The 9,424-nt window shown below is 43.3% G+C and overlaps 1 protein-coding gene across 1 annotated transcript in view; it reads left to right on the forward strand.

Moving 5' to 3' along the window:
* ERICH1 (glutamate rich 1) overlaps nucleotides 1-8,866 on the forward strand; it is a 73,473-nt gene extending 64,607 nt beyond the window's left edge. Inside the window, exon 6 of the mRNA XM_087718988.1 lies at nucleotides 8,660-8,866. Within this exon, the coding sequence (XP_087575114.1) occupies nucleotides 8,660-8,736 (77 nt within the window). The 3' untranslated portion in view covers nucleotides 8,737-8,866. The remainder of the gene's footprint in view (nucleotides 1-8,659) is intronic.
* The last annotated feature ends 558 nt before the right edge of the window (nucleotides 8,867-9,424 follow it).

Raw genomic sequence — 9,424 nt, forward strand, 5'->3', positions numbered from 1 at the left:
TAAAACTTTTTCTACGGTGAGCGCTAACAATTTCTAAGCCAACAATTGAAACTGGTCTTGTTTCTTTTCCTTTTGGGGAAGGAGCATTATATCCTCCCAGTCTGTTGCCAAGTTACTGAATCTATTTTGAATCAATTTTATAGAATAATTTGCTTACTTGGAAAAAAAATGGGGACAATTTCTGACACTGAGTTATCCACCAGTTGTCCTCTTTTATGCCAGCTTTTACAGTCCCACTGAGATAAATTCATGCGATTAATAGTAGCAGAAAGGCATTAAATTCAGAGATTTATTTCTTGATAGAACTTCCCTTGACGATAGTAAATCAAAAGCCATTTTAGATACAGTGAAGTTCTCATGGGTTCAGTTCAGCAAAAACAAAAGTTTGTTCCAAGATTAATTTGCAAGAAAGAAAGATCTAGAATCCATTGTACTTCTGAGCCAGCTATTCAGCCGGCTAGAAATACATTCACCCAACGGAAGAAGGCAGGAACAACAGAGAATGAGGTGGCTGGATGGAGTCACCGAAGCAGCAGCCATGATCTTCAATGGACTCCAGAGGATGGGAGAGGACAGGAAGGCCTGGAGGAATGTTGTCCATGGGGTCACAATGGGTCGGACACGACTTCGCAACTAACAATAACAACAAATCCAGTGATGCTAGCAATAGCATAGTGGTTATCTCTGAGATCAAACATGGCAATGTCGTGTCTTTATGTGCATGTGATATCGCACTGCACAAACAAAAGTGTGGAGCTTACAACGTTCATATTGTCACTTTCCTCCTCCTTATTCCCACGGACTCCAAAGTATAATCTTCTCTCCCCCGTCCCCCAGTGGTTGCAATAATCCATACTCTAGCTATTCTGGGGTGAAGGCCATGTTTGACTTCTGCATTTCCAAAATTGCCATACTAAGCACAAAAGAATGCTATGAATTCTTAAATCCACTGGCAACAGCTATCACCATCAAAGAGAAAAGGACAAAGCTGTATTTAGAGAAGGTAATATACTTCCTATAATCCTTAAAAGTAAACTGAAAAACTATTGATTGCAAATCTTTGCTCACAAATATGGAACAAAATCCCTTGGGCACCAGATCTCTTTCAGCATCCATTGTAGTTCAGATGGCAATAAACATTAAATAAACAGGATTGAAAAATCTGTGTGCCGCTTGAACTGTGGGACCGATCCACAGGTAACCCCTTCCCCAAATGTTTGCTATTTCATCAGTCTGGCAAAGCAGATCCTTGTGTTTGGATCTGATCAGAGGGATGATACAGATCTTCCTTTCATTTCATCTGCATGTAATGGTTTTTCTATTGAATTTTATACTGCAACCCAGGGGTGTCAAACTCAATTTCATTGAGGGCCGCATCAGGGTTGTGTTTGACCTCAGGAGGCCAGGGTGGCAAGCATGATGTCACTCACGTCACAGTGGCGGCCCAAGCTCTCTGCCAGCTCCTGAGCTCTATTTTTGGCTGGGACTCCTGCAACACTCTGCCAGCAAAAACAGAGCTCGGGGGTCTGGATGCAGCCCTCTTGATCTCCATTTTCAGCTGGGATGGTCTCCTGCAAACCTCTGCCAGCGGAAACGGAGCTCGGGAGGAGCCCTGATTTTGCTGGCAGAGGCACTGCCGGCTGGTCATCCACTGTTTCCAGGTTTCGCCCGCGAGCCAGATCTAAACACCCCACGGGCCGCATCTGGCCCCCACGCCTTGAGTTTGACACCCCTGCTCCAACCCATCAATTATGCTGACTCTGTAAACCGCTTAGAGAGGGCTGAAAGCCCTATGAAGCGGTATATAAGTCTAACTGCTATTGCTATTGCTAATTAGTCTTGTGGAAATATATTTTCTAATTCAAACTTTTTAGAGTTTTTTTTAAACTTTTCTTGTGACGCTTAGGTGAAAATCTTGCTTATGTACTAGGACAACATAGGTACCAGTGTAACCTGACAAAATTTGAAAGAGAGGCATATTGGGGTTACTTGTGTGATCCATGTGAGATCCAGAGGCATTCAGGGAAACAAAGATCAGGGTGGATGCTACTGTTTTGTCTTCCATTGTGGTTGGTTCCTATTCAATTGGTTGTTTAATTCAAAGCATACGTACCGGAGAGCAAAACGCTTAAAAGGCACCCAAAGGAAGCATGCTCAGGTATGCATAAACATCTCAAGCAAAGATTATATAGTATATTCATCCAGAGTATTCTGATGAGTCATGTGTTATATTGCAAAATATTCTCTCTTTTTTGGTAAAATACCATATTGACTCTCAGATTCCATTGTACTTTACAACCAATCAGATTATAAGACTCCTTCTGTCCCAGGTTTCCAAAAATGACCCAAGTCACTGGAAGGTCTTTCTATATCATAATTAAAAATTCTTTCAGAGGTTTTGTCACCTAAAAGCACCGCCAGATGCTCGTCCTTTATGACCAGGCTTATTAGAGAAAATATGCGAAGTAGACCATATGGGTAGACTTAAGGGCCTGCAGAAAATGTACCCTTCCTGCATTTTAAAGCATTTAATCAATGACAGTGTAATTATTTCAAATCTCACATACTTTCCTCTTATAAGTGGACTGAAAGAAAGAGCCGGATAAAAGGCATTGAGTTTTTCAATGGGGAAAGGAAAGATTTCCCCCCCCCAAAAAAAATGTTATTTAATGTGAAACTCTATTTACATTTTTTTTTAAAATCCCGTGGCTTTTATTTTATATACTTTTCATGCATCAGAATATTTCATACTTTGGTTCAGAAAGTTGCAATTAAAGGAATCTGTGAGAAACAAAATGCTGAACTAAGATTAACTGAAGCCAGATCCCGCGGGGCTGTTCTTATGTACTTAAGGAATTAAAATATATATTTAGAAACAAAACCCTAAGACAATTGGTGCTTCTGTCCCAGTAACTCTACTGGTTGCAGTGTTATCTTAGTAGCTTTAATTCAGACAGATCCGCTCCCAGAACTCAGGGGCTGAAAAAGTCTTTGGCAGTGCAGAGTAAACAAGGAGCGCTTGACTTATAACCATTCATTGAGTGACTGCCCAAAATTACAATCACCCTTAAAAGGGGGGGCTTATGACCGCTTTTCACACTTAACAACCATTGTAGTATCCTGTGATCAGGATTCAAGTGCTTGGTGAGTGGCATGTATTTATGACAGTTGCACTTTCCCGGGGTCTTTTGATCCCCATTTGAGACCTTCTCAACCTGCTTTCGACAAGCAAAGACAATCGGGGAATCTGGATTTGCTTAACGGCTGCATGATTCACTTAACAACTGCAGTAGTTTGCTTAATAACTGGGGTAGAAAGGTCATAAAATGGGGCAAAAGTTACCTGACCTGGCTTAGCAATGGAAATTTTGAGCTGAATTGCGGTTGTAAGTCGAGGCCTACCTGATTGTAATGGGCCCAAGGATTAACCTTGAGAAGATAACCAAGACCCATCAGAGAAAAGAAATCTGGGTCCAGAGAACAAACATAATTGGGGGAAGCATCTCAGACGTGATCCTCCATAATTCTTAGGCTGATAAAAGGATTCTGACTTGCAAGATTCTCTTACCATAATCTGATAATAAAAGTAGCCTTCACGTCTTTGCTTTCCAAGTTGGGTTTGACTTGCAGGGCTGATGGTAGATGCCCTGCCTGAGCCTATTAGCTTGATCACTGCTAGGATTTCATTGAGATACACAGCACTAAGTTCATTGGAGAAAGGCCAAAACACAGTAAAAACAACAACAGGCTCTCACCTATAAATAAGCTTGTACTTAAAGTTGGGCCTGCTTTTAAAAAAAGTTGGGTGCCTATGTTTTATTTGGTGAAGCTAGACATATTTATTCAGAACCAAGTGTCAGTGATATATGGTACAGTATTTATTTGTCCTTTCGTATTGGAGTCTTCTCCTTCTTGTAAATCACATGAATGGACCTGACCATGTAAAGCTGTCTTACTGTGGTACAATAGAAACCCTGGTATGGTGAGAAATAGAATGCCAATATTCATCTGCACTGTAGCCTTGGGACTTGTACTTGAGTAAAATCAGAGGGCATCTTACTCATTAATAACGACATGTGGGCTGCAGAAATCTAGACGACCAGAAGATGGCAACAGAGGGAGTTTCCCGCATTATTTGCTAGTATCTAATGGTCATCTGGAGTTTTGTTGCTTAGGTAAAAAATGAGTATAGAAGTGCAGCCTAAGAAATTGCTTGTGGAATGAGCTTGTAATTCCCTTTTTGGTGTACAGGTAATCCTCGAGTTATGACAACTCACTTAGCGACTGTTCAAAGTTGCAACACGGTGCTTATGACACACTTATGAGTTTACGGATGTTGCAGCACCATGGCAGTCATTCACTCTTACGAACGACAGCGAAGGCACTGCAACATTCACCCTGTCTATTCTCTCCCCGTCCCCCCCCCCCCCGGCCAGGTCTCCGTAGGCGCTGGGCCTGTGGAGATCCACCTTGCGAAGATCTAGCGAGCTTTCTCCTCTGTGCCGTGGTTTCTTTGCTTCCTTCATTGCTTCAGGCCTTCAGTACATTCGCTGGGAACAGTGCAAGAGCATGCGGTATCAGTAGCGCAGAGTTTTCATGCTACTGATCTCGAACTACGAGATCTGCGGCAAAGTGCTTTGCAAATGGGAGGAAGGCTTCGGGGCTTCAGGCCTTCACTCCGTTTGCTGTTTCCTTGTCGAAGCCTAAAGGTGTCCCTTGAAGGCTGCAGTCATCTTTGAAAAAAGCCTTTGCAAGCAAGAACAGACCCCAGGAGCCTCTGGCCTCTCCCTCCAGGGCTCTGTTCTTGTTGTCAAAGTCTTTTTGCAAAGACGTGCCAAGGTGTTTGCAGGCCGATGGGACGCTTTGAGGCAGCCCCAAAGCCTCCCGTCGGTGTTCAAACGTTTTGCACGCTGAGACCGGAAGCTTCTGGGGGCCGTGATCCTGCGCGGCAGAGAGGCTGGAGAGGAGACAACTTGCTAGATCTTTGCAAGATAAGTGCCCCAGCGTGGCAGGGTGGGGACCGCAAGCAATTGTGGGGAGCATGAGATATCTCAGTGGGTTGGGGAGGCCTTGGGTGGTCTTAAGCAGGTGGCTGTTCCATCACTAGCCCCCTCCCACCCCCATGGCCTTTCCCACCTTGAGAGACCTCATGTGCACTTAACCACCTGCGCATTCGATTAGTGAATGGGTGGGCGAAAGCAGGGAGTTTCCACGTTCATTTTACATGATTCACTCGGACCACACATCCTTAGGTTACGAATGCAATTGAGAGGCTGGATTATATCTGTAACTCGAGGGCTAGTTATATAGGATTTTTATTTTTAGTCCTTCTGAGCAGTCCGAATCTTATCTGACTACAAAGAGTTGCTAAAGTCGCAGCCATTTTGTGCAACATGACTGCTCCCCACGTTTCCTGCTCTTGAACCTCCAGCTGTTCCCTGTGGAATGACTGCTTGGAATGGATTTTCCACAGTGATCTTAACCACATGTCCTGTTTGAATGATGAATGTAATTATCCTGCCTTTATTTTGTGTCTTTGTTTTATTGAACGTAAAGCCACAGGAACACCATTCCTTTTTTAACTTTATGAAACAAGCTGTTAAAAAATGCATCAAGCTATCTTGAATGCTGTAAGACAAACCCAGGCGTAACATTCCTAAAACTCTAAGTTATAAATTAGATGAGGGTAGCATGGGTGCTGTTTTCCCTGTAAAACAAGCACACATCAATGTATCGTGCATCTTTTCCTGTTGCTTTATTACTTTTGGTTTCCTGAGACAAAGACCAGACTCCTGCCTGACACATTTGGAAGTGCCGGCATGGCCCTGAGTCACAAATTCATTTTCTATTGCCTAGGCAGTCAACACATTTTAATTCCCTCTGCTGTATGTGGCACCCATGTTCATGACTGATAACCTTATGGGCTGTCAGGTTCCTTTTGAGATTAAAAAATAAAGGGGTTGTGTGTAAAGGTTGCTTGCTTTCTAGGCAAAGTTTCTGTTGATGCTGTGCTCACTCACATTATTTGGATCTATTCTGAGGACTTTGGCAACCTCCATACTACTAATCCAGTCTACGTGTGTCTCATGTTAGTAGATTGTTCCTCGAGAAATTTTCAGTATGTTGGCCTTGGAAGTATGGTAGAGTTGTTGGTACAGTTGGAATAGCAATAGCACTTAGACTTATATACCGATTCACAGTTCTTTACAGCCCTCTGTAAGTGGTTTACAGAGTCAGCATATTCCACCCAACAACCTGGGTCCTCATTTTACCCACCTCGGAAGGATGGGAGGCTGGGTCAACCTTGAGCCTGGTGAGATTCGATCTGCCAAATTGCAGGCAGCCGGAAGTCAACAGTTAGTAGCCTGCAGCCCTGAACTCTAACCACTGCACCACTGTGGCTCAGTAAGAATAAGTACTTGTTTCTAGCTCTCAGTAACCTCAGAGGGTGAACCGTCTTTAAATATTTGCTTATGGTTTGTTTATAGTAGCAGGAAGCAGTTGGCAGCTCAACAACAGGTTGAAAGGCAGCTGCCACACTGTGCACCCCAAGAGATGTAATATTTCCCTACTGCTGAAATCACAGATAATTGATGGCATTTTCTGAACCCTCAAAGTGGGAAGACTCGTGACCATCCCTTAATCTGAATCTTAATCTGAAGATCGTAGGTGCTGTGCGCGTGGGAAGCATCCACTCTCTGGTTATTAAGGCAGGCACGGAACCAACCGAACTCTTTTGTAATAAATAAACATATGGAAAATAAATTGCTTCCCAGGTATAAATGTCAGTTTCTTTCTTCTCCGAGATAAAGGTTTTGTGGTTGTATGAATTCATTGTTCAGCCAGCTGCTTCCAATCACACTCTTGGCCAAATGAAGGAGATTCCTTGGAATAGGAAGGTAATGAGGGAAATGCAAAGGGAACAGGGAAATGGGCATTTGGGATCTGCTTAGCCAAATCATGGAAGAGGCACAGCCTCTCCAGTGCCAGCTTGCCACTCGCACAGCACCCGAGATCTTTTAAATTTGGGATATCATGATCTCAAGGAGTGTATTAAGAAGTTATCCCCCTTCACTCTGGATGTCTTTGGCCTTAAGATCCCCTCTTCTTTTAAGCCAGACTGTTAACACTTCCTTTCTTTCTTGTCAGCAAGCATCAAGTCAAAAATAGTCCTTTTTCGTGTTGCCTTGGAAATTATCACCCACTAAAGAGCTAAAAACGTCTTCTAAGCATTCAACAGAAAGAAACTAGGGAACAATCTTCTAATAATTCTGTGAATTCTCTACACTAGTAATAGATGTTTATGTCCTGTCTGCCGTGAACAGTTTTCTTCATTGCCTTCCATGTAGTAGAAATCCTATCCAAAGAAAGAGAAATCAAATGGGTGCTACCTTAAAAACTGAACCATGCAGAAGATGTTTGGCATTTAATAAACGTTGCACCAGATAGATGGGTGGCTGCATTTATGCAGTTCTTATTTTCTGGGAGCAAACCAGTCCAACATAAAACTAGAGATCAGGGGTCTCCAGCCCCTAGCCGTGGCCCGTTACCAGACTGCGGCCTGTTTGAAACCAGACCATGGCAGAGATGGGCAAGCATGCACATGTGAAGCTCCCCTCTCACGAGGGGTGGGCAAGCGCGCATGCACAAAGCTCCACTCGTGTGAGCAGAGAGTGCTTGCGTGAGTGGAGAGCACTTGCACAAGTGTGCAAAGCTCCATTCATTTGAACGGAGTCCTGCACACAAGCGCCCTCAGCTGGTGGAAGTGGAGCTTCCCACGCAAGTACGAGCGCCCTCTCTACACCCCCATAAGAAACATAAGTCCAGGCCCCTTGAAGTCCTTTAAGGGTTATCTGGCACCCTTAGTAGCTACTTCTGAACAAGTAGCATGAAATAAACTTGTAGTACTGTATTTTTGAATATCCTGAATATCCCTGACTTCTTGTACGTGATACATGTGGGAGTAGTTTGGTTTTATCCTCTTCCGGGATATTGTGATAGTGTGCATTTTTTTCTCACTTTCATTGTACTGTTCCTGTAATTTTTTCTTTGGTCCCTCAAGCAGGTACCATGGTTCCCCCAAAATAAGACAGGGTCTTATTTTCTTTTGAACACCCCCCCCCCGAAATAAGCACTTCATGAGGACTAGGAGCAAGCAGGGCACCACTTCTTCGTGTGATCAAGCTTGTGGGGGTTTTTTTTAATTCAAAAATTTTCATTCATTGTGTAATTCAATGCAAAAAAAGAAAGAAGGAAGAACAGGCATTTATAATTTATATATAAGAACATTTATAAGAGCAGTTATCAAGATTCTTGAAATGCTTCATTCAAGGAATTGCAAAGACTTTTAGTTCCGAGGTGAGCCGAGGTGGCGCAGTGGTTAAATGCAGCACTGCAGGCCACTTCAGCTGACTGCAGTTCAGCAGTTCGGCTGTTCAAGGCTCACCGGCTCAGGGTTGACTCAGCCTTCCGTCCTTCTGGGGTGGGTAAAATGAGGACCCGGATTGTTGGGGGTGATATGCTGACTCTGTAAACCGCTTAGAGAGGGCTGAAAGCCCCATGAAGCGGTATATAAGTCTAACTGCTATTGCTGTTGTAAGATACAGGTTTGCTAAAAACTGTGTGACGTTTCGTGAATGATATGTTTTTGTCTTTCGCAGATCAAGTCACGGCAATATCTTCTTTGTTTCGCTACTGGATTACAGATATCCTTCCTGGAAGGGAGGACAGGAAATGAGCCGAATGAGAATCTCCATCTGTACAGAGCTAAGATCTAAAACTTTGAATTAAACCTTAGAATACTTGGGGAGAAATATGTCCTTGGACAGGATACAGGTTCACGGAGAGACTATTAATGGGGGGGGGGTTGGCTTGAGTTTTGTTTTTGTTTTTTTGTGACTTTCGTTTTTCGTGCACCCAGAGCTCTCAGCCAACGGCTTCAGTTAAGTCCGTTTCACTTTGTTTTTCTTCCAAGAAATTTGGAGTGGCCACATTACAAGCCAGCAAGTTCCAGCATCGATTTAAGAGGTTGGCTAACAACACGGACTGCAAAAGCTGTGACTTAAACTACAGAAGTCTGATGTTCCTTTTTTTTTCCAGCTTAATTCACTTTGAACACAGCTCAGAATCTCTTTTGATTGATCAGACCACGGGAAAGCTGAGAAACGTCGGAGACCAATTTACAGGCAGCAGAGAGGAACACACTGTTTGGTGTGCAAAGAGAGGAAAACTGGAAAAGATTGGCTGTCCCCATCATATCTCTGGTGGTGGAGTTTTTTTAAAAAAAATACTCACTGTAGGAGCAGAGTAAAAGGTGAATCGTTTTACCTGTATTCTTTGTTTGAGTTGATTTGACATGGTGTTGGGGAAAAATATCCATGTGGGTTCAGCTCCAAGTGAGGAGAAAGGCACTGGAAACATGAAGG

Source organism: Thamnophis sirtalis, unplaced genomic scaffold, assembly GCF_051295495.1.
Source record: "Thamnophis sirtalis isolate CommonGarterSnake01/CBP01778 unplaced genomic scaffold, rThaSir2_p1.2 scaffold_6, whole genome shotgun sequence".
Taxonomy (NCBI): Eukaryota; Metazoa; Chordata; class Lepidosauria; order Squamata; family Natricidae; genus Thamnophis; species Thamnophis sirtalis.